The sequence below is a fragment of the Podarcis liolepis genome (assembly GCF_965112155.1).
Source record: "Podarcis liolepis genome assembly, chromosome: 1".
In the NCBI taxonomy this organism is placed as follows: Eukaryota; Metazoa; Chordata; class Lepidosauria; order Squamata; family Lacertidae; genus Podarcis; species Podarcis liolepis.
Genome location: NC_139554.1, coordinates 133,933,629 through 133,954,177, shown reverse-complemented (window position 1 = coordinate 133,954,177; position 20,549 = coordinate 133,933,629). Strand labels below are relative to the sequence as shown.

The 20,549-nt window shown below is 42.9% G+C and overlaps 1 protein-coding gene and 1 long non-coding RNA gene across 3 annotated transcripts; one reads left to right on the top strand and one right to left on the bottom strand.

The window, feature by feature from the left end:
• Positions 1-710: 710 nt before the first annotated feature.
• COPS8 (COP9 signalosome subunit 8) lies at positions 711-17,994 on the bottom strand. Of its 2 annotated transcripts, none has more exons than XM_083475446.1 (8): positions 17,813-17,994; positions 16,961-17,031; positions 11,753-11,801; positions 10,514-10,646; positions 8,414-8,521; positions 6,994-7,056; positions 4,534-4,575; positions 711-3,353 (listed from the first exon to the last, which is right to left on the bottom strand). In XM_083475446.1, exons 1-8 carry the CDS (start codon positions 17,897-17,899, stop codon positions 3,274-3,276), a joined length of 633 nt encoding a protein of 210 aa, XP_083331572.1. In that variant the 5' UTR covers positions 17,900-17,994; the 3' UTR covers positions 711-3,273. The 2 variants fall into 2 exon arrangements, with proteins under 2 accessions (XP_083331572.1, XP_083331571.1); XM_083475445.1 differs by having other exon boundaries at positions 16,961-17,172; positions 17,599-17,976.
• Positions 17,995-18,040: 46 nt separating this feature from the next.
• On the top strand, positions 18,041-19,220 carry LOC310693673. Its single transcript, XR_014519307.1, has 2 exons — positions 18,041-18,244; positions 18,744-19,220. It is a non-coding gene; the product is annotated as an uncharacterized lncRNA (long non-coding RNA).
• Positions 19,221-20,549: the final 1,329 nt, after the last annotated feature.

The window sequence follows — 20,549 nt, the reverse complement described above, 5'->3', positions numbered from 1 at the left end:
TGAACACAATTACAAAAATATTCATGAGAAACTAATAATGAAGACCTCCAAGACAAGAAAGCCGCCACCACTCAAGGCTATTTTACCTATTTTAACATGGTGAGAACAGTGGCATGGCTAGGGGTGGGCGTGAGCCAGAGGCGGAAGGGCACCAGCCCAGCCTTTGCCACTGAAGTTGTAAATGCCACCAGAATGGCAACCTGAAGCTTTGGTGCACCCCCACCCCATGGTCTCCGCCTATATACAGGCTGTAAGACTCAACCATGGTGGCTGGTGTAACAGAGGGAAGGAGAGGAGGCTGGCTATCTGTGATGGTAGAAGCAGGAATTAATTACAGGAGGGATCTCAAAAGAGGTGAAACAGCTAAACAAAATGCATCCAAGAAACAATCACTGCAAGCCAATTTTAAAACAATTCATTAGCCATCTGAAATCAGTTTAAATCAATATACATTGATTTAACAATGAATCATATCAATGAATTGATTTTAAGCACTCATACCAGTCTCTCCCCTCCCCCGTTTACTGAAATTCATTCAACAGTCCACTGACAATCATGCGGACGCACACAGAGGAAATTGAGGGGTCAGGAGGAAAGGGGGGGGGGGATGCACATGGCTGGATTCTGACCAGAAGTCCATGAGACCAGAACTCCACAAACAGGAGTGAGGGTGGGAGGAGGAGAAAGAAAAGCCCGCAAGAAAACAAAAGCACTTTAGAGGTATTTAATACATAGCGCAGTCCTGTCAAGTTCAGTACAGTGGTACCTTGGGTTACAGACGCTTCAGGTTACAGACTCCGCTAACCGAGAAATAGTACCTCAGGTTAAGAACTTTGATTCAGGATGAGAACAGAAATAACATGGCGGCGGCAGTGGGAGACCCCATTAGCTAAAGTGGTGCTTCAGGTTAAGAACAGTTTCAGGTTAAGAACGGACCTCCGGAACAAATTAAGTTCTTAACCCAAGGTACCACTGTACAAAGGAAAAAGAGTGAAAGGTATTGATGTGTAAATACAAGCCTTAGCAGGGAATGCTGAGAGTATATTCAGTGATGCACTGATGAGCTAGAGGCAAGAACTTGAAAACTGAAGACTATTCCAGGAGCACAAAGATTTCAAAAGTTCCTAGGAAGCAACAAGTTCTTGCTGCTAGTTGGTGGTGCTCATCCCACCTGGGCCCAGGAGGCCAACACCGGAGGGGCGTGTTGGATTTTCAGAGTTCAGCACTTCTATGAATGACTTCAGGGTGGGGGAGGAGTTGAGGGAAGATGGACATGCTTTCAGTGATACAATCTGAACAGCTTCTTCCATGCCACTCCCCGGATCACAGACATGCAATTCAACCATGGCCCACAGACTCCTGGTGTAAATAGCTGGTTTCCTGAGAGAAATTCAGTCATACAATCTGTGAAACTCTCTCTCTATGGTCAGTGTTATCAAGGGAAGCAACTGCACAGAAAGCCTCACTATCTCCTGTTCAGCAACTGCATGTGCATATCTCTAAAACTGCAAATGTTTGTATCAATAAAAGTAAATAGTTTAGTAAATGATTGGGGAGTCCCTTTGTATCTTATTCCATTTTACTTGACATGTTCATCTACTTACTGGCTTGCTCCGCATTTTTTGTCTTTTCAGCTGCCTTTCAAGCTCTTTCCACACCGCTCCATAGGATTTCAAGCCCCTTTCCCTGTCCAATTCTCAGCACCTAAAATTCTTCCTCAAAAGCATATTCTCTAGTCCTCTAGAAACCCTCTCTGCTGCCTTCCCCACCCTGCTCCTCCATCGCGCAACACTTGCACTGCATTCCTGAACAAATTTACTTGACAGTACATCTGAGAAAACATGATGTGGCTCTTACTGTGAAGTCCATTGAGAAGGAACTATTTAATCTACATTCTGCACAAGATCTACGTCCTAGAATGGAGGACTACTGCTGTTAGATAATGTTGATCTAAGTGCTGAAATAATGTTAATACTAAAGGCATCGCTAGAAGAAAACCTTAGAGAGTAAGATTCTGGTCTGATGTAAGCACACTTTAATATTACCAAAATTAACTTCCAACAATTTTAAGAGCTAAGGCTCAATAAATAATAGTTTGAGATCAATGGTTACACTCACAAAGAGCCTCTTAAAGTAACTGTATACATACTGGGACCTTCTTGCACCCAAAAACATCCAAAACACTGTCAGAATGTACAGGAATAGTGCATTGGGAGAACAAAAGGACAGAGACAAGCTATGAAATGATGGTGACCAACACCTGAAGAGGGGAAGAAATGAAAAGAGAAAAAAGAATGAGACTCTACTCTAGAGGAGGGCTGCATTTTAAATGGAAGCATTACAGACAAGGACATGGCAAGAGCAAGCTGCTTCCTTCCAGGCAGTACTGAAGGTGGCAGTCAATACGATCAGGATTCCAATTCAGAAATGTTCATCCAAAGTTGCAGCATAATTTCATCCATTTACATCAACCACAGAACTATTTTTTTCAGTGATGGCGAACATGCTCCAGAATTGCTGGCTTAAATACAAGCCACATATGTCTGAAAGAACCTAAACACCAATAAGACTATCATCAAGCTAACTGAAGCCAGATGAAGCTATCTGAAAACTACACCCCAATATTTCCCCATCTTCCCCCAGAAGACCTAATGGCTGCTCAAATATGCTTTTAAAATGGTCACTTAGTTTCATTTTAAAGAGAAAAGGACACATTGCACACAGCAGGCAAAAACTGCCTCGAGTAAGGAGACTTCAGGTAATTAAAAACAGAAAAAAGCAACTTCAGAATCTCATTATAAAGGAACAAGAGTGTAATCTTTAGCGTGTAGTATCAGACTCCACTTTCTATGGAAGGACACTGCAAAGACTGACCCACTCAGGTATAGACTTACACCTTGTTCCCTGATCTGGGTACAATCCTTCCATGTCCTTTCAGAGTTCAGTTTCTGTTCCACCCATGGCAATGGATGACACTCTTCTCCACTGCTGCATTTACAAGACATCAGCGTTGGAGAGAATCTGCCTTCCTCACAATAAAGCATAAGAGTTTAAAACTGAATATATAATACTGCTGTGCAGCTGGTTGATAATCAGGGGGAATCAAGTGAATTAAACCCTTGCTCCAGCAAAATACACACAAAGATGAAATGCAAAACTATGTTTTACCAGCATATTCCATAATAGTGCATATATTGCAACATTCAACAGGACAAACATAGTGTTGAAAGGTCTAGAAGTACACAGGATGCAATGGATGAGTGACTGGAGTTATCAGTTTTCCAGGAAAGCCACATAGTCAGTTAACCGAGCCAACTGCTGTTCATTGGGAATTGGCGGGACTGAAGCAGGTTCTGAAAATAAGGCACAAAATGGGATGAAAATTAGAAGAAATGGGAAGGGAAACTGAGTAATAGCTCCCTGCCACTGAAAAGCACAGAGAAGTCACATCTGAGGAATGATCCATATTCAGTTAGGAGGCACTGCTTTTGAATTGCCAAGTGCAATGGGTTTCCTCTTGAAGGCAGAGGATGTGTGACCAAGTAAAGGGTAATCTGGAGAGAGGAAAAGGATCTCTTTCTTGCCCTGTTGGGGGATTCACTCCCACATGGAAATCAAGGCCCAAGCTCAAGTTCTATTCTTGTGCCCAAGTCTTACATGATTTTACGTAGGTTCTGACACAATACTAGTACATAAATTAGATGGCGTAGATATAAAACCAACTTGTGTGGTGCCTTGAAGACTAACAGTTGTATTCAACATAGCACTAAGTAATTAGTTCTGCCAGTGAAAGGGATTTCTTGCTCTTGCAATGAAATGTCCCCCTCCCTCTCTTTCCCCCCCAAATCTGTTTGAGAAGTTCACCCAACCATCTGCAGCAGATCTGGGGAGGTCACAGGATGGGTGGGGGGAAAGTCCTGTTGCACTTGTGGCAGACCTTGCACTGACCAGATGAGGAAGGAGAAAGCCGCCCAAACACATCTATTATGGCGTATGTTTTTGTGGACCACAGTCCACTTCATCAGCAGGCAAACATACATATGACTAAGGCAGGCAGAGGGGAGCGAGGCCAGAGAGAACTGAAATCTAAGGACAAACAGCGATGATTACCTAAAAGCAAAATAAACTACAGTCATCAACAAGGCAGTGTTGGTGATTACACAACTTTCTGTTATCGACAACAATACCTTGTTAACTGGCTACTGTGATTATTGCCCTGCTTTGATTTCATTTCCCAGCCTCACTTTCCTATACTTGTCTTACAATTATATGCATACATCCTTGCCAATATAGGATTATACTTCCTGCATCTGAAAGAATATGCCATAATAAATTTGTTTCAGTATAATTTAGCTGGATGCAATCTGAGTAGACCCATTAAAATTAACAGACCTAAATGAGCTGTGCCCAGTAATTTCCATGGGCCAACTCTGGATAGGAACAATGCTGGATCCAACCCATACCTTTTAACTGTGCTGTTTTTGCCATGGCAGACTACCACCCTCTAGACATAACTCATGAATGAACACATACCTGATAACGGGTGAAATCTGTTGAATGAAGGTTCTTGGGGACCTGAAACAGAGATACAAAATGGCATTTATAAACTGTTCAAGGACCACTGCACCAAGAATGAGTTTCTAGATGTACCTAATTTTACTGTGAAATCTTTTATAGAGCTATCCATTACTAAGTTGCTTACTTGCTACAGAGATTTTACTTGCTTTGCCTAAAAGCACTGCATTCAGTGAATCCTTTCAAACTTCTCATTAAGGCATTCTTTTTCAGTAACTGATTTTATCAGTTGAAGCAGAGTTTATCCTGAGCTCAAGTAAGGCATGTATCACACCTAGCATGACTGGAAGATACTAAAAATCAAATTAAGGTGTTCTGCAGTTTGGGAAAATCCCAAGCACTGGATCATTGAGGCATTTACAACATTAATTAAGTGCTGGTCAGAAATGATGTCTAGGACTACGAAAAGCCAGCTACTGAAAATGGACATTTATTCTGTTCTCAGTCGCTCACTCCATCTCTTTTCCACTTTCAAGATACAAAAACAGTGATTCATCTATACTACTTTATTTTTAAAAATGGCAATGATTTTAAAAAGAAATTAACAAACTAGCATTGCTTTGGAACAAAGAGCTATGTTACTAATATATATCTGAATATTATATCCAATAATTCTGCTCTTTACATTATTTTCAAAGCACTGTTGTTGTCATTTAATACATCACCATACAGAGCTGGGACTATCCTAGCCCAGGTGAGCCGAGGTGTCACCCTGTGGGACACAACCAGCTCTGCCTAGCAGCCTATTTCTGGTATGTCTGTGCCTGTGTGGCCCTGGGGGATTAACAGCAGAGGCTTGAAGGCCAGGAAGTCTGGGGTGAGGACTTGGAACATGAAGGCCCCTCTCCCCACGGCGTCCCACTGCTGCCTTCCACAAGGAGCCCGTTCCTTCTTGGCCTGGAGAAGGGGGGCACTAGGCGTATTGTGAAGGCTACAAAATTGTATTACTGCTGCTCCTCAAAATTCTCTGTGGGCTGCATCCAGAGAACTAGTAAATGGAGTTATAGTCACAGGAAATGAGATTTCCCCCCAAAATAAAATAATAATAATTTATTATTTGTACCCCGCCCATCTGGCTGGGCTTCCCCAGCCACTCTGGGCGGCTTCCAAAAGAAAATATTAAAATACTCTAATACATCAAATTCACCTCCTGAAGGTTGAGAGATGCTCTGGAATGGAATGAGAGGTAATGCAGGAATCTCTATTGGCTAAGCCAGTTTTTCTATTTGTAAGAGAGCGATTGTAAACCCAAGCCTGTGTGTTGGAGGACTGGCTTATTTGCTGTTAATTAATTTTTGTTACAAACTTGGCTTAAGATTTTGTGTGATGTTAAGTATCACTACAGGAGCCAACACTGGCTGAAAAGAACACTGTAATTATTAACTGTTCTACAGCTATGCGCCATCTCTGCCACATAAAATTGTTGTAGGTTCCTTTGCTCTGTAGGGAATTCACCTCAAGGAACTCCTGCTGCTGTTAAAAGAAGTTAAAACTTTAAAAAGAGCAGTTCTGTAAGATTACTCCCGTATCCCGAAGAACTATTCACCCAAAAAACCCCACCCCAAACTGAGTTAAGTATGTATTATAAAGGTTAGGAACTAGTTAAAGAGAGAGCAAATAAACTTTAGAGAAATTTTAGTTGGCTTGGAGTACACACAGTATTCAGCAACTGATCAAACCTCACAACATGCCCTGTTTGTTCTTTATTCCATTAATGCAGAACATTAGAACATGGGTAGGCAAACTAAGGCCCGGGGGCCGGATCCGGCCCAATCACCTTCTAAATACGGCCTGCCTGCAGATGGTCCGGGAATCAGCATGTTTTTACATGAGTAGAATGTGTGCTTTTATTCAAAATGCATCTCTGGGTTACTTGTGGGGCATAGGAATTCATTCATATATTTTTTTCAAAATATAGTCCCCCCCCCAACAAGGTCTGAGAGACAGTGGACCGGCCCCCCACTGAAAAAGTTTGCTGGCTTCTGCATTAGATTCAGCAACCAAATTACAAACTGACACCCAAGTTAGTTGTAATTTCAAAATGGCAACTACTGTTAAGTTTTCACTACACTTTATTTGCATCACACATGTGAGTTAAAGTAAACTGACGAACGTATTCAACTGAGTCTCCAAAGCCAAGGCTAGCCGAGAGAAATTAAGGCACATTCTGTTTTCCTTTGCCTAAAAGCTTCACACCCGCTTGCTTAATTAAAACAGTCTGTGCCCATGAGAAATACACCAAGTCATATTTCTGACATGATGTTTCAGGAATACCCCTTGCTGTTTTTTAACTTTGAATTAAGTCCTGGCATGCAAATGTTAATTATCCTTTTAAATTCATTCACAGGAAAGGCAAGCAACAAAAATGTACCCACCCACCCAGACACAATGTCTTAATGGATCAAGAGCTCCCCCTACCTGGCTTTTTAGGCATAACCATGCGAGTGGATGAATCTGCTTGCCATCCCTGATCAAGAACACCTAAAATGATTAAAACGAGATGCAAAATCATCAATGCCATACAGAACCTTCAACAAGGTAAATTCTGTCCCCAAAAAATCCTTATCTTCTGTGGAAGAAGCATTCTTACTTTACTATGCCCACATATACTTCTTTGCCATAATGAGAGCAAATAAAAATCCACTTGAAAGCCAAAAGCAAAATGGGAATAATATCTGTTCAGCAGTCAGATGCCATTAAACAGTAATTTTAAACAGTAAAGGCCATTAATTTCAATGGGTCTACCCTGAGTGTGACTTACTTGGGCATCACTCTTTGAAAACCTACAAGTTTTACTTTTATTTTGAAGCTCTTTCATCATATGACATAAAGGCAACTGTGACACTTGTCACAACTGTGACACTTGTTCTGTATCACTAAAGTTAAGTTTCCCTTACAGAAACCTTGGAGGACTGCTGCCAGCCAGTGCAGGCAATGCAGAGTGAGGTGGACCAGGGGTCTGACTCTGTATAAGGTAGCTTCCTATGCTGCAAAATTAAATTTCAAACTCTTATGCATCCTGTGAATTCATAAGTACACTTTCTAAGTATGCATTCAAAAATTTAGTTAAAAGAAAACATAAGCACACCCTCCCTCCCTCACATACCCTGAGGTATATGCAACTCACATTTGTATTAGAAGTTGTTCATCAGAATGTCTGTTATGTGTAAGGAATGCATATTCTATGTAATGCTTCTACATAAGAAACAGTAAGGTATGTTGAAATCTGATATAAGTCTTGAACTGCAATTTCAATGCATAACTCCAGCATCCTTTATTCAAAGGCTCCTCAAAATCAGCCAGCCTCTGAAGATGCAGGATGAGACTAAGGGTGCTCCATTATTACTACTGGGCAAATAGCCTTACTTCACTTTTCTAGGCTGCAGGTGAAGGCATTCAACAAAACCTGGTAACCACAACATATCTATAGTAGACCAGTACAGTGGTGCCTCGCAAGACGAAAAGAATCCGTTCCGTGATTCTCTTCGTCTAGCGGTTTTTCGTCTTGCGAAGCAAGCCCATTGATGGATTAGCGGATTAGCGCTATTAGCGGCTTATCTGCTGATCGGATCAGCTGATAAGCGGCTTAGAAAAAGGGGGGGAGGAATAAAAACCAGCAGGAACTCGCAAGACATTGTCGTCTTGCGAAGCAAGCCCATAGGAGATTCGTTTTGCGAAGCACCTCCAAAATGGAAAACTCTTTCATCTAGCGAGTTTTCCGTCTTGCGAGGCATTCGTCTTGTGGGGCACCACTGTACAAGGTTACTCCAAGGTGTGAAACACCAGGTTTAATAAAGCGTTTTTACACACACACACACACACACACGTACACACGTACCTTTCACTGCTTCTTCTATAGGAAGCCCAACAAAGGCTGCAAAGTCATCTGCACTTATTGAGGTATATGCTTGAGAGACCAGTCCAAATGCTCGCCGCCTAGTTGCATCTATTAGAGAGATAATTGGGAAGAATGTTGAAAATCAGATGTAAAAAAAAATGTTTTGCATGTTTATGTAATGAATAAATTGGGGGTTTTTAAGAGCTTAATGCGTATGACAAAAGCATAGCCCCATGGGAAAGTGGTTATACAGAGGCATTTTCAATGTACAGTGGTACCTTGGGTTACAAACACCTCGGGTTACAGACTCCGCTAACCCAGAAGTAGTACCTTGGGTTAAGAACTTTAGCTCAGCATGAGAACAGAAATCGCGTGCCAGCGGCATGGCAGCAGCGGGAGGCCCCATTAGCTAAAGTGGTACCTCAGGTTAAGAATGGTTTCAGGTTAAGAACAGACCTCTGGAACAAATGAAGTTCGTAACCAGAGGCACCACTGTACCCGAAAACAACTGTTGCACATAGGAAAATGGGTGAAGATGCAACATTTTAAAATATGCTGGCTAAGTACTCAACTTGGAGATAAGTAGTCTTGATAAGAAAACAAAGTGCCCCTGAAGAAACCTGCCTTCAGCCAAAACATTTTGCACTTTTCAATATTTTAGAAGGACTCTGGGTCCAAAACCAGTTTGTCCATATCATGATATCAATTTCATAATTTTTGACCTGGTAATATATTGCAAATCATTATTTGTGTTTATATGTGAGTATGCATGCCCTATGCAAAAATCACAATGTGGGAAAAATCATGAAGTCAGTCAATCCTTCTCTCAACTCCTGTAGCCCCTGTTAACTCTGCTGGCTCGGCTCTCCCCTGCCTCCTGCAGGCAGCAGAAAATCACAAGAGAAGGCACCATCAAAATTCACAACGCAGGAAAAACTGTGAAGCCAGCCAATGCCTCTTGATGGCTCCAGCCTTATTTCAGACATCGTGATATATCATGATATCTAGCTTGTGATATATTACGATGCTGAAAACCAGATACTGCCCAGCCCTCTGGGTTATATCTACCTATGGCATACTTACGACTAATATAAGTCCACTGATTTCAATGGGACTACTATGAGTAAGATTTTATCAAGTACAACCCTCTATCAAGAGTTTGACTTTGATACCATTCTGAGGCTTCAATGGGAATACAGACAAGTTGTGCTACCTTAATTTACGGATCATCATACAATACAAGTAAGAATTTGCCAAATATGGCCACAGCAAAACAAACGAATCCTAACATGTATGTTGCCTGAGCTGCAGTGGACTTTTCTCATTCTTCACTTCAAAACAACCTGCCAAGAACTTGGCAACAAGGAGAGCAGCAGGTGATCCTGAGTACCTTTACTTGTGAAAAAAATACCCTGAGATCAGTGGAACTTCAATTAGGTAGACATGCATAGAATTGCACCCTTCAGGCGTCTTCTGTATAGACAAACACAACTCCTTTGACAACTTCAAGTTTTGCTTTGTTATATTCAGATAGGTCTCCTTCTGTTTATAGGTCATCACTGGAGAAGGGAGAGGGGCAATTGCCTGTCATTGTTCCTTCCCCTCTGCCACTTCCCATGCTGTTCTGGGGAGTCTCCCAGTTCTCAGAAAGAGCTTTTCAGGGCCAATGTGGGTTGCAGAGGGACTGGTAAAAACCAACTCTCTCTCCCTATGGGCGGACTTCCATCCACAGATAGCATCAGTCCCACCCCTTTGAAACTTCCAAAATAAGTCAAACTGCTTCATCATAAATTATCACATGGCCATGTAAAAGCCAACCCCAACTAATGTGTTACATCAAACTTGTACAGGAGACAAATCACCAGGCACTAAAATTAAAAGAGAAACAAACCAGCAAAATCTTTAAGGAAATGCTGTAAAGTTCAAGCAAACTCTGTTTTTTCACAGCGATTATGCATACACTAACAGCCAAAGCTTTTGAATCGGTATTGGAACAGGACGAAACAGCCATTATAAATTCTGTGCTGATTTTGAGCAACCATTTGAAAGAACACACTTTCCACACCAAGTGAAAATGACTAGGGTTTTAGAAAGATGTACCTCTAAGCGCTTCCATGATTGGCTGAATAGATTCAGACCACTGATGTGCACCAATTGTTGTATAAATTCCAGGGAAATCTCTTTGCCAGATTCTCTGCCCCACTGACCAAATTGCACCAAGTTCAGGGTTTGCCTACAAAGAAAGGAAGAAAAATTATTTAGAGGGACAAGCCACTGATCAGCAGAAGAAGATGGAAAGGAAGAAGTCCACAACTAAGGGAACTGGAGCGACCAAGAACTCAGCTGTGGTGGCCATGAGAGGGGAACCAACATGTTCCCCTATTAGCAACTGAATTAGGTTGCCTCTGCTGCTGTATCATAAACTCTGCCCAACCAAGCACTTGAGCAGGAAGCAGAATTTTAAAACCTCTTTTCTTCCCATCTGTTCTAGCACCTACTTCTGTGCTTGATTTTGACTGCTGCTGCTTTTTGTGTATCTTCAGTGGAATTCTCCTCTAGTTCCTTCCCCAGCCCTCTCACTTCTCACTTCTCACATTAAGCATCAAGTGAAGCACAGTGCTCTCTATCTGGCCTCTCAACACCCCACTCCAGAAAATCAGGGGGGAGGGGGATAATACGTATTGCACCAACTCTCTTGGCACTATCCTCCCAAAGTTAATTAAAGCCCAACATGCAAGACTCTCTGGATCACTCAATCGGTTAAAGTGATTCCACTTGTATGCAATTTGTGAAGAGTTTGGCTCTAAAGTAAAATGGTTCTACTACAATTGTTATTTCTTTGTGGAGTGCCCATCCTAAGGATGTTAACATTCAACATCACTCCCAAGTTCTGTCAGCCACACTGAATTTTCATGTGTTAAATGCATGCTTAGAATCTAGTATCTCATCAATTCCTACCAAGCAAAAGCAAAATTCCTCATGTGCTCTATAGTTGTAAGCTGCTGCTATGGAAAAAGAGGGACTGGGAGGTAAAACATATTTGCAAGAAAAATGAAACTTCTTCTGCCTAATCCATGACGTACTCTAGAAATGAGTCTGAACTCCGACATGAAATACTCTGCATGGAGCACCTGAGATGTACAAACTTACAGAGATAAAATACAAATCTATAAAATACAGCAAGTATCTATTAAACAATAGCAAAACACAACCTCAACAGCAATAGAACATTCGTTCAGCAACCAGCAAAGGTGTTGCTTTTTAGCTTTCACTTTTGGAAACACAACCCTAAAGTTATGCGTGACACCTCTGTCCTTTAAAGTATTGAAGAGTACTTACAGACTTAATTGCAGGAGGGATTCTTTTCCACAAATACCGTGCATTGTTCCTAATAACATAAAAGTGTCAATTTAAAGTATTTTTTAAAATGACATTAACGAAAAACAAGTGCTTACTACTAGAAAACTATTAAAAGAAGCAACAATTCAAAGAGAAGCAAGAAACATATTCCGAACAATGCAACACTTTTATATAAGCTGCAGATAACAATTCAAAACAATGGAAACACACAGATTTCACAAATTTTCTTTCTTTTTTTATCTAGCAGCATGTTCACATATGGGCATGTTTAGTCCTCATGCAGTCTATACTATGTACAGGAAAAAACATTTTAGCATATAAAGTTTCGCTTCTAACGTGAAGTACAGTGGTACCTCTAATTACAAACTTAATTAGTTCCAGAGGTCTGTTCTTTACCTGAAACTGTTCTTAACTAGAGGCGTGCTTTCGCTAATGGGGCCTCTTGCTGCGTCGCTGGCACACAATTTCCTTTCTCATCCTGGGGCAAAGTTCGCAACTCAAGGTAACTCTTCCAGGTTAGTGGAGTTCGTAACCTGAGGTATTTGTAACTCAAGGTACCACTGTACAAGGTTTGGAACACATCTTCTGCACACTTGATACTTCCTGTAAGCCACACATGTGTGCATAGGCTAAGCTGTGGTAGCACAGAATGTTCTGTTGCTCAGGTAGTTAAAACAATGCGTAGCCCAGTGTAACGTGAAAGTCGCCTGTTTGGCTGGGATTATAACCTCACACAGGGACTGGCCAAGACTGGAAAGAGCAAAGAAATGAAGAGAAGGGGTGGTAACACCCAGAGACAAGGAAGCTGAAGGTAGAGGGTGGGTTAAGGAGTAGACTGAGACAGATGAACCTGAAGGATGGACAGGTAGAGAATGAGGCCCAAAGAAAAGAGCAAGGAAGCAGCAAACTGAAGTGAGAGTTCATTGAAGAGGAGCCTCTGAAGAACGTCTAAAATGGTTCAGATCAGGAAAGGCTGTATGCTGGGTCAGAAAAGAAGATAGAGAGAAGCAAGGTGTCTCAAGAAGTGTTCAAAGTATTCAGGGGCCTGAAATGCAGACAGTGGGCAGAGCACAGCTGGAGGAGACATGAATCTGTAGAAAACAGAAGGTGGGCAAAAGTACACAGATGCAGCTGTGTGCAATGGGAAGGAGCAGGAGACATTTAGAGGGCTGGGGAATGTGAGCAAGGAAGGTAACAAGGTCTAGAGCTGAGACACTGGCAAGGGAATCCAGCCAAGTGTTGCTTCTGTTGCCTCTGAAGGACTGTGACTGACAACTATGAAGGTCAAAAAGCAAGGGTGAGTCGGTTCACATACTGATTTGTCCTGAGCTGATATTTAGTAAAGTGAGCTGTACCGGGTGAATCATGCTAGCTTTGTAGAAACAAATATTGCTATCTGACTTAACAATCTTGCCCATTAAGGATCTGCAAAATTCAATTTAAAAAGTGCAGTATTTTAAAATCCCACTGATTCTTTTTTTTTAAAAAAACATATTTTTTATTAAAGATTTCTTGGTTTACAAAAGTATGTAAAATGTATTTATTTTTCAACTTACAGTGAGGTGGGAAAGTATTTGATCCCCTGCTAAATTTGCCCGTTTGCCCTCTAACAAAGAAATGACCAGTCCATAATTTTAATGGTAGGTTTATTGTAGCTGTGAGAGACAGAATAACAACAGGAAAAACCCCAGAAACCCAGAAGACAAAAGTCAGAGATTGATGTGCATTATAATGAGTGAAATAAGTATTTGATCCCTTTGCAAAAGATGACTTAGTACTTGGTGGCAAAACCCTTGTTGGCAATTACAGAGGTCAGACGTTTCTGGTAGGTGGCCACCAGGTTTGCACACATCTCAGGAGGTATTTTGTCCCACTCCTCTTTGCAGATCCTCTCCAAGTCAGTGAGATTTCAAGGCTGATGTATAGCTACTTGAACCTTCAGCTCCCTCCACAGATTTTCAGTGGGATTAAGGGCTGGAGACTGGCTAGGCCACTCCAGGACCTTAATGTGCTTCTTCTTGAGCCACTCCTTTGTTGCCTTGGCTCTGTGTTTTGGGTCATTATCATGCTGGAATACCCATCCTCAACCCATTTTCAATGCCCTGGCTGAGGAGAGGAGGTACTCACCCAAGATTTGACAATACATGGTCCCGTCCATCGTCCCTTCGATGTGGTGAAGGTGTCCTGTCTCCTTAGCAGAAAAACACCCCCAAAGTATAATGTGTCCCCCTCCACGTTTGATGGTGGGGATGGTGTTCTTGGGGTCGTAGGCAGCATTCCTCCTCCTCCAAACACGGTGAGTTGAGTTGATGCCAAAGAGCTCGATTTTGGCCTCATCAGACCACAACACTTTCACCCACTTCTCCTCTAGGTCATTCAGATGTACATTGGCAAACTGTAGACAGGCCTGTACATGTGCTGTCTTGAGCAAGGGGACCTTGCGGGCTCTGCAAGATCTCAGTCCTTCACGGCGTAGTGTGTTACCAGCTGTTTTCATGGTGACTATGGTCCCAGCTGCCCTGAGTTCATTGACAAGTTCCCCCCATGTAGTTCTCGGCTGCTTCATCACCATTCTCATGATCATTGCAACTCCACGAGATGAGATCTTGCATGGAGCCCCAGACCGAGGGAGGTTGACAGTTATTTTGTGTTTCTTCCATTTGCGAATTATTGCACCAATTGTTTTCACTTTCTCACCAAGGTGCTTGGCAATAGTCTTGTAGCCCAATCCAGCCTTGTGCAGCTCTACAATCTTGTCCCTGACATCCTTGGACAGCTCTTTGGTCTTGGTCATAGTGGCTACTTTGGAATCTGCTGGACTGATTGCTTCTGTCGACAGGTGTCTTTTGTACAGGTACTGTAACGAGCTGGGATTACAGGTAAGACCTCTCCCTTACACCAGGTGCTTCTAATTTCTGCCTGTTACATACAGTGAAGATACCAGGTAGCCTGACATCTGGCTGGTTGATAGGGGATCAAATACTTATTTCACTCATTATAATGCACATCAGTCTCTGACTTTTGCCTTCTGGGTTTCTGGGGTTTTTCCTGTTGTTATCCTGTCTCTCACAGCTGCAATAAACCTACCATTAAAATTATGGACTGGTCATTTCTTTGTCAGAGGGCAAACAGGCAAATTTAGCAGGGGATCAAATACAGTGGTACCTCGGATTACAGACGCTTCAGGTTACAAACTCCGCTAACCCAGAAATATTACCTCGGGTTAAGAACTTTGCTTCAGGATGAGAACAGAAATCGTGCGGCGGCAGCAGGAGACCCCATTAGCTAAAGTGGTGCTTCAGGTTAAGAACAGTTTCAGGTTAAGAACGGACCTCCAGAACAAATTAAGTTCTTAACCTGAGGTACCACTGTACTTTTCCCCCTCACTGTACATTTTCTACAGATCGGTTTCATTTGCTGAGACATTAGTGCTACATTAGGAAAAAAGGGGGGGAAACAGGTGGAGGGGGGCATGGTGAGCAGAGGTGGAGTCAGGTGGCAAAGCTTTGGTGGTGAGAGAGGTTGGGGTTGGCCTAGGGTGTGGTTGCTTGTTTGTGATTGGCTGTGGTGAACTTTGTTTTCACGTGTGAGGTCGAGCCTACAGGTAAATTTTGCAAAGTTGGAAGTTACGTGCTTCAACACGCCCCCTCACACACAAAAAGAATTTGCCAACATCACCAAGATAAAACTTAGTGGCACCAAGTTCAGATACCATGGGGTACAAATAAACAGAAACCTCAACAAATTATACCTCAACAACTACAATTCCTTGCTGTGGCAAATCAACAAAGAACTAAAGAGATGGAGCAAAACCAACTTCACTCTCTCAGAGAAAATAGCCATGATCAAAATGATCACCCTTCCAAAAAATCTCACTGATTCTGAAGGTAAAAGTTAAAACATGTGCAATTCCCTCACTGAAAACAAGAGAACTTCAAAGTGTTTCACTATTGCTGTGCCACACTCTTGTTTAAAACAGTATCAATAAAGAACGTCAAGTAAAATTTTCTGTTTACCCAGGCATTTGAGGACTGAAAGATACTGACAGTGGCCAACTTGGAATTAGTATGCATTTTTTAATTTTAAATTGTATTGTTTCAACAGTTCTGATGATTGTTGCCATGTGTTCCTTTGAGAGGGTGCATGAGAGAGAAACAAAGCAAAACAAAATAAGCCTCCTTTTGTGCGCCTGTTCTGTAAACTCTTCCAATTTCACAAGCATTACCCATCTCCACCTGATACATGAAAGTCCTGAAGAATTAAATATGTAAATCTCAGAGTGAACCTCTAGCAGCAGCTGCTGTTGGGTTGAAATCACGTCAGGGTCACCAGATGTTGGGTTGAAATAACGACAGACGGGTAGCAAGTGTCATGTGAGAGGCATCTCTCGAGCAAGTCCCGAGGAGACTCTTTTATTGAATATTACAACATTGCCACAGGTGCGCTCGTTGCTGATTGGTTGACACAAGCACAAAGCAACTTGTTGCTGACTGGTTAACACAAGTACAAAGCAAAGGTTACATATAGGCATTAATCACCAATAGATTAAAGGCTGGGAAAGGGAGCACAGAACTAGACAGGCATGAAACCTCCTAATTAAATTATAACTAGTGATTAATATAGCAAAGCTTAAACAATTACCGTATTTTTTTAACCATAACACTCACTTTTTTCCTCCTAGAAAGTAAGGGGAAATGTCTGTGCATGTTATGGAGCAAATGCCTGCGGGTGGCAGGGGGGATCTGCTGCAGTCGTGAGCAGAGGATCCATGGTTTCCCTTCCTTCCCTCCTCCGTGGTTACAAAGCATGGATCCACATGGATCCTCAGGATTTTTGCATTGGGCTACTCCAAACTCACTGTCAGATCACATGTCTGTGGCCACAGCATGAACCACAAAAATCATATATCCACTATTTTGTTTAGAATATTTTTTTCTTGTTTTCCTCTAAAAACTATGTGCGTGTTATGGTCTGGTGCGTGTTATAGAGCGAAAAATACAGTACATTCCGATAGATGTGGCCAACTATGCATTAAGAACAGGTCAGGTTACTGAACTCAATGTGAACTGATCAGAACATTCTCAGACTCATGGGCAGAGGCAAAAACTTCCCAGCAAGCTGCTTTCAAAGACACACTTCTGCTCAAGTCCAGGTATTAGAGGTAGATCGAAAATAATTTTTACTTACATGTCATTATGCAAAAGGTACAAAGCTAGGAGTTGCGCATAAACGGGTGGTGTCGCTATTCCTCCAGGGGCCTAAAAAACAAAAATAAAAGCGGTTTACAGAATTAATGGCAACTGGGTGATTACATCGTAGGAAGAACAGCATCTATTTCTGCCATCCCCCCCCGCCCCCCCTGCAAGGCTGTTTGAATCCCTTGATCCCAGAGGCTGCCTCTGTTTTAACCAAAATAAAAAAAATCCTTCCAGTAGCACCTTAAAGACCAACTAAGATAGTTCTTGGTATGAGCTTTTGTGTGCATGCACACTTCTTCAGATACACTGAAACAGAAGTTGCCAGATCCTTCTATATAGTGATATATTGCCTTTTCCTGTAAGACCTATTGCAGTCATTAAGAGTCGTCAACAGGCTCATCTCAGCTATCTGCCAATCTCCCATTCCCACCACCCTTCTGAGTAATACCCCTCCCCACCTTCTCACTATATAGAAGGATCTGGCAACTTCTGTTTCAGTGTATCTGAAGAAGTGTGCATGCACACGAAAGCTCATACCAAGAACTAACTTAGTTGGTCTCTAAGGTGCTACTGGAAGGAATTTTTTTATTTTGACTATGGCAGACCAACACAGCTACCTATCTGTGCCTGTTTTAACCAGTTCATGTCTCTGTTTCGCCCCCCGAAGAGGAGCTTCTCCTGCGTCTGGGCTGCGCAACTTCAGCCTGGGAATCCCCAGCCCCCGCGCGGAGAGAGGCCTCGCCAAGGAGCCCCCCAAGGAGGCGCCTGGAAGGCCGAGAGGGAGGCGGGGGGGGGAGAAGCAGCCTCAGGCAACGCGCACCCCCCCCCCCGCCCCACACACCTCCAGCTCCTGCGTCTCGCACTGCTCCAGCAGCTTCCGGTAGCCGAGGGCGCCGCTCGCCGCCGCCGCCATCACCGCCACTGGCATCTTCGCGCCCGGCGCCGGCTCCAGCCCAGGCGGAGGGACGGGTCCTCCAAGGCGCGCAGGCGGGCGCTCTCGCCCCTCTCCCTCGGCTTCCGCTTCCGGCGCAGAGGATTGACGTCACCAGCGCATAATAGGGGAAGACGCCACAGAGATAGGAAAGCAGAGAAGCCTCTCGCAGCCTACAACTCCCATCATCCCCTCTGGCGGCTCTCCTCGCCTGGGGGTGACGGGAGCTGTAGTCCGTGGCCACCCCGGGACGCAGAAAGGCAAGAGGCGCCCTACGGAATTGTTCTGCCCTCCTTGGAAGGCTGCTATGGCAACTTGGTGAGGCCTTTAGGGGCAAAATGGGTCAGATTCAGACAGAGCTGGATGCCACCGTTGGAGCAAGTCCCGCGGAGCACCTGCTCTGAGCAGCCCTGTTTAGGGAAGTTTTCAATGTTTGATGCTCTATTGTATTTTTAATATTTTGTTAAAAAATACTGAAATATACTCAGAGTCGCAAAGTGATTTCATGCTCTTTATTCAGCTCATATTGGTGAGGAGGAATGAATGAAAGTCCCCTCACAGTATCTGCTTTATATACATTATTTACACAATGGGCTGCACATGATTGGCTAATTCCGGAATTCTACTGTAAGCCAATCAGGTTGTGGATTCACTTCTATCTGGAGCAGGATTGGGTGGTTCCTGCCAACCAATCATACTGCTGCATTGTTCTAGGACCAATCAGACTGATGCATTTTGGATCCTATTGTTCTAGGACCAATCAGACTGCTGCAGTTTGGATCCTATTCAACTCAGTACATAACAAATACATTTGTCCAAAAACCAGAAGCCTTTTTGTTAGGTATCATAGGTGAAGAGATACCAAGAGAGGATAAAAGACTTTTTATGTCTGCAACGACGGCAGGGAGAATCCTACTAGCCCAGAGATGGAAGGAAGGAGAAGCAGCAACCAAAGAAGAATGGCAGGTGAAACTGATGGAGGACGCAGAGATGGCAAAACTGACAGGGAAGCTCCGAAACCAGGAAAATCAAGTATTTTCTAAAGACTGGAGTAAATTTGTAATTTATTTAAAAGACCACTGTAAACAGTTAAAATGTTTGGCAGGGATGTAATGACACTTGTAATGTGGAATTATTTGTGGTAATTATGCTTCTATGATAAATGAATAAGGATAAAACATGCAGTAAACTTAAATCTAAATATGGAACCCATGGAGGGAGGTTCGAAGGTTTGAAACAACCTTGTATTTTAATGTTTGAAATGGTTTTGTTTTATATGTATAAAATCATCAAAAACTCAATAAAATCATTTTAAAAAGAGGACATTTGTCAGGAGAAAGTTAAGAGAAGTGCAGCGCTGCTCGTTCTCCTAGATCTCTCCGCAGTTTTTGGAACTGTGGGCAATTGAAGGATACTTGAAGGTGTGGATGGGGGGGGCACTGTCCTAAAGGGCTCCTGGGAGGCTCCTGGGAATTATCGCCTGTCTTGGATCGGATTGTTCTGCCTTGGAAGGAGCAGGTTCACAATTTTCGGGTGCTCCTGGAATCTACACTGTCCCCGGAGGCGCAGGTGGCCTTGGTGGTGCATGAGTTAGGTAGATTTCCACGTACATTTACCATAGGAAAGATGCCCTGGTCTTGTATGTGTGACACACTCTGCCAGACACACATTTGTGAATTCAATGTTTCTTCTGGTAATGTGTAAATATTACCAAAAAAAACAGCCCCACCTTCTCAGGCAAGCCTTGCTCTCACTCACAAGCCCCTTATTATCAGTAAGGGGCAGGATTCATGTAACGAACCCTATTACTTGGCAGGCGTGCATGTGTCAGGACCCGCAGAACAGTGCATGGGTGGGACGGGGGTTGTTCTGCCTGACAGCTAATTCTCATGGATGGAGCAGTTATAATTTCTAAGATCACTCTTTCTTTAGCAGCAGTTAACAACTCCCTTCTAACAATGAAAGTTGCAATTACGTTTTTATATGTAGTGGAAGCCGCCCAGAGTGGCTGGGGAAACCCAGCCAGATTGGTTTGGTATAAATAATAAAATTATTATTAATAATATTCAGTTTGGAAGAGGCTTAATCTGCATTAAACGCTTAACTGTGAGAACAGGTAGATGGGCTCTGCATGGGTCTGTGTCATTTTGAATTCCTAGCAGTTAATCAGGTTTATTTGCCACAGGAGGGATTGGAGCGTAGTTCAGCCTCGCTTGGCCTGCGTTTCCTCTTTCCTCCAGGTGGTGGTGCTGCTGCACTGCCAACTGCCCACCTAGGGCTGCCATTATTTCTCACTCAAGAGCCAACATTGACTTTTCCTCTCCGTCCATAGCGGTGTAACTTTGGCATAGATCTGTTTTATTCTTTCCTCCTTCTCTATCAAGACATTTCTCTAAGAGGGTGACCATCTCACCAATGCAGAAAAGCTCACAGGGTAGCTTTGTTGTTTGCTATAAGCCAATTCATTATGCTGAAGTTCAGATGGATGAGCTAGCTAGAGCCCTTGGGCATGTCAGAAAAAGAACAGCCTGGTAGACATTGCAGCCAGACAATGTGTTCATTCCTGCAGTTTCACTATGAAATAGACTGCTTTTAATTTTGCACTCTATGTTAAATATGTATGCCCACTGTGTGTAAATGTCTGAAT